Source organism: Fragaria vesca, linkage group LG2, assembly GCF_000184155.1.
Source record: "Fragaria vesca subsp. vesca linkage group LG2, FraVesHawaii_1.0, whole genome shotgun sequence".
NCBI lineage: Eukaryota > Viridiplantae > Streptophyta > Magnoliopsida > Rosales > Rosaceae > Fragaria > Fragaria vesca.
The window spans coordinates 29498623-29502702 of NC_020492.1; the positions used below are offsets into that span (position 1 = coordinate 29498623).

The 4080-nt window shown below is 34.5% G+C and overlaps 1 protein-coding gene across 1 annotated transcript; it reads right to left on the reverse strand.

Moving 5' to 3' along the window:
* Positions 1–124: 124 nt before the first annotated feature.
* LOC101301944 (AP-1 complex subunit sigma-2-like) lies at positions 125–3640 on the reverse strand. The gene is made up of 9 exons (XM_004293074.1): positions 3571–3640; positions 3496–3521; positions 3251–3373; positions 1995–2081; positions 886–977; positions 645–753; positions 477–512; positions 308–394; positions 125–190 (listed from the first exon to the last, which is right to left on the reverse strand). The coding sequence occupies exons 1-9, from the start codon at positions 3638–3640 to the stop codon at positions 125–127; spliced, it is 696 nt and encodes a 231-aa protein (XP_004293122.1).
* Positions 3641–4080: the final 440 nt, after the last annotated feature.

Genomic DNA, 4080 nt, shown 5'->3' on the forward strand with positions numbered 1-4080 from the left:
CCTAAACCCTAACCCTTAAAAGCAAATGTCTAATCTCACAAATTTAAATTAAATAAATAATTTTAGATTTATATTGTTAACCATGGTTAGATGAGTTAAATTAAATGGGACATGTGTCATGCATCTAGGTGGATGGGGATGAAGGTGGGGAAATAAGGTGGGAAGCAAATTTGTATCCATATCTTTCAGTCTTAATATACAAGTTTTATAAATCATGATTGAGATCATATCAATTTTAATATGATATACAATATATAATATATGTATTTAACTTTCAATAAAGAAAAATAATAATGGTAATACTTACATGTATAGCTAACATTCGTCCTACTGCTCTCTTGCTTGACTCTTGAAGCTCACCAGCAAGCAAAAGTTCATCCAATATGTAGTAAGCCTGCTAATTCAAAGTGTTCTTTTCAACTGAAACTATATGTATCAAAGACTAAAGATACTTAAAGATGAGTAAAAAAAAATACCTTATGGAAGTGAAAAATCAAATCCAGCTCACAAACCTAATATTAATACACCATAAGGCAGCCACAACATATCAAAATCAATAGTTACTAACAATAACATGCATTTCTATTTTAATTTCAAAAGAAGAAAAATCTTGAAAATTCAATCAAAAAAAATTAATCACTTACACAACCAAAATAGCGATCGAGTATCTCAACATAATGGTGAATTAGTTGAAGTGTCTCTAGTTCATTGTCATCTTGGTCAATACACATGCAGAAATACAAGCTGGCATATCTGATCAAGCATATTTCAATGCATATTCAAACCAACTAAACGAGTTAGTTATAACTGCTTATGTAAAAGCACTATTACTACTAGCTAAATTAATATTATAATTCAAATGAGGTTAACATTTATGTGCACAACCTTTTATAGACAACTTTAAGTCCTCTCCATTCTATGAAGTTGCATAGCTTGGGGCCTCGATTGAGTATTATTCCGCTCAGTTCCCGCATCACCTTTTTTTCCAGAAAAATTTATAGTCACAACATATACAATTAGCAGCAACAGTGCAAAAGCTTAAAGGTTTACATCACTGACTACTATACTAGTTCCCATAGGTTGAGGGTGTTGTACGTGCTATAATATATGATTCATATGGTCTAATACATATTTAGTACAATAGTAGCTATAAAAACTATAATGTCCGAACTTTATAATTCTCTTCATACTTTTTCACTCTTGTGTAGTATATAATAACTATATATATATTAGTCCAAGTAGTTTGTTTGATGAAATATCTCGATAGTTATTATGCAATTTGGCGTAACAATGTACGTTGAGGATCCGAAATATTTATTTCTAAACGACATCAAAAGAAATTCATTCATTTGCCTCTTCAGAGCTTTGAAGGAATTGTATATTGCTATGTCTTACGCTTTCAAGGAGCAAACATAAATGTTACTTAGATGAAAAATAAGTTAGTCAATAACAAATGTTATCCATTAATTATAATCGAAGAAAAAAGGGTTATCCATCAATTGATTTCAAATTTTTTTTTTTCAAGCAATGATAAACACTATCAAGAATTGACATGTTTGATTCGATATTGTTATGCTATGTAGACATGAATCAAATGATCGAGTACATATATGACATGTAACAACTTCGAAATACTTGAAAACTTAATACTTAAGTTAGAGGGTATACCCTTCATTGTTGCTTAGTTGATTTTTTTTTTGAAACAATTGCTTAGTTGATTTTTTTTTTTGAAACAGTTGCTTAGTTGTTATGATCACTATGTACATGTCTGATGAAATATATCTCATGGAGAGGCTAAATTGTCTAAATGCAAAAGTGACATTACAGATTTGCAATAGAAGTGGGGATCAGCAATCATCATCTCTCCCCTGTGAAGAATTTATAGATCTGCCATTGCAAAAGCCAAGAGTGTGCAAAACTACTAATATTTGCACATCTATATAATAGACAAAATAGTATAATCAAAGATCATCAAATAGAGTGACAGAAGGTACCTTAGATCGTTCCTTCTGCGAATAGGTTGAAAACCATTTGGTAAGCCTCACCTTTCCTTGCCGGCTAACAAGAATGACAAAATGAATCTGCAGAAACATCAATTAAACCGGAAGACAAAAATATCAAGATTAATAAAATATTTGAGACCAGGAAAAACAATTGAAAAATGCACACAAAAAGGAATTACCATTTCTGATAAAATTATAGATCTAATGTATCTCAGAACACAGACTCTAATTCACTATTGTAATGTTTATCCTCTCAATTTGGAATTTTGATTATATGAGATCTTTAAATATTGGTTATCTTTATTCTCCTTATTACAACTTTAATTAAATATAATAAGTCGTGCTTTAGATTTGAATTCAAATAATCGTGCTCATTGATCCATATTATTCGCACATCCTTACCTTTTAGGTGCTTATAAGCATTATCTACCAACCGAGAATAAGCTTCATAGTATCGGACTCTCGGATGTGTAAAGTCTTAACCAATTTACAATATGGCCACACAAAAATTTAATAAGCTTTACAAATTATAGCTGGAAGACCAGATCAGTACTAGAGACTCAATATGTTTTTAACTAATCAAAAGATCAGGCATCCATTAGAGGAATTTTTGATAAGGGAATGCAATAGTTACAGAAAATATCACATTTCATGACATAAGACAATATGATCATCATCATAGTTACTGTTATACATCCTTTTTTTTTCTTTTTTTCTTTTTGAAGAAGGGCCGGTGCGGCTGCCCTTAAGCCTTGATTAATGAAACCATAGAATACAAGGGGAACATAAAGTCTAAACCCCAAATTACAATACATAACGTATTCTAACATGTACCAGTTAACAAAGAGTGCATCAATGACTACTCTATTTGTTTTAACAAAGCGGTGACATAACAAAAAGTCAACTTTACTAAAGACAAGCATCATAACGACTAAAAGTGTAGCTTTCCTACTATGTTGTTGCACGGACTCATATCCGACGACCTAATGTTTCATCCTACTACTAGGAGGTTGTGACCATTTGACAAAGTAAGGAACTCGCAACTTACCTAGAGCAACCAAGACACGCATGGTGCCAAAATCGGGACGATGCCCACATCTCCTTATTGAAAGCAGTAAATAGCTAACATCTAGTAAAATAAAATAAAATAATGCTAGAAATATAATTGCCCTAAAAGGGAAAAATGTATTAGCCAAGGCCCAATTGACCAAACCTAACAGACAATCACTCCTCCTCCCGGCCCAAACCCGTGGCTGTTCTGCCCTTCCTCCCCACCACCGCAGTCGGGCCTCCACCACGACGTCGTCCGACCATCGATCGACGATGTTGAACATCTCAGTCCACCCGGCGCTAACCAAGACCCAGATATCCTACAACAAGAATCGGAGCCAACCTAACCAGCCATCGATCCACATCAGCCTATACAACGATCTGAAATTCGGCCAGCCAAATCACCGATAGGCACCTAAAGCCGCTCCAACCCTATAAAGACCTGATTCCTCTCTGATCCCAATCCACCTTCATGAAACAACCATAACTTTCAATCGAGATAGATAGATCAGGTTACCTTGCAATTCGATCCTCTGATCACGAGGCACATCTCCAACAGAAAACACCTGTTCGGCCACAGCCACCATGCGCCGGTTAGGCCAGAGGCCATTGACGGTGCCGCGGCGCAGTCGGACAAGCAAAGGAGCAGAAGGCGGCGTCTCTAGGTTTTTTCAAAGAGAGAGCGTCTCTAGGTTTTTTGTCACTAATTAATTATGACTTATACATGCCTGTTTTTATAAAAGACAAGTTTAGAATGTAGCATAAAACCACAAAATACATAACGTAGTGTATAAAAGGTATATTTCAATTACAAAATTCATGTATGCTATACTAATTTCTAGACAATGTAATCAAATGCAGATTGAAGAAGGAAATTTAATGTGCCTATTTCAGTCGCATACAATTGTTACTACGATTGTGAGGTCATTCCCCAGTGGTCGCCCTTTACTAAACAAGTCTCCCATGGAATATGATAAATGCGAGAAATTCAGGTTCTCTTTCGTCTTCATTGGCTCTGAAGACTTTT

Coding starts and splice junctions, on each gene's coding strand:
- LOC101301944 (XM_004293074.1), bottom strand. CDS start 3,640: ATGGTGGCTGTGGCCGAACAGGTGTTTTCTGTTGGAGATGTGCCTCGT. Junction 3,522..3,570: donor TCAGAGGATCGAATTGCAAG/GTAACCTGATCT, acceptor TGTTTCATGAAG/GTGGATTGGGATCAGAGAGG. Junction 3,374..3,495: donor TGGGATCAGAGAGGAATCAG/GTCTTTATAGGG, acceptor TTCTTGTTGTAG/GATATCTGGGTCTTGGTTAG.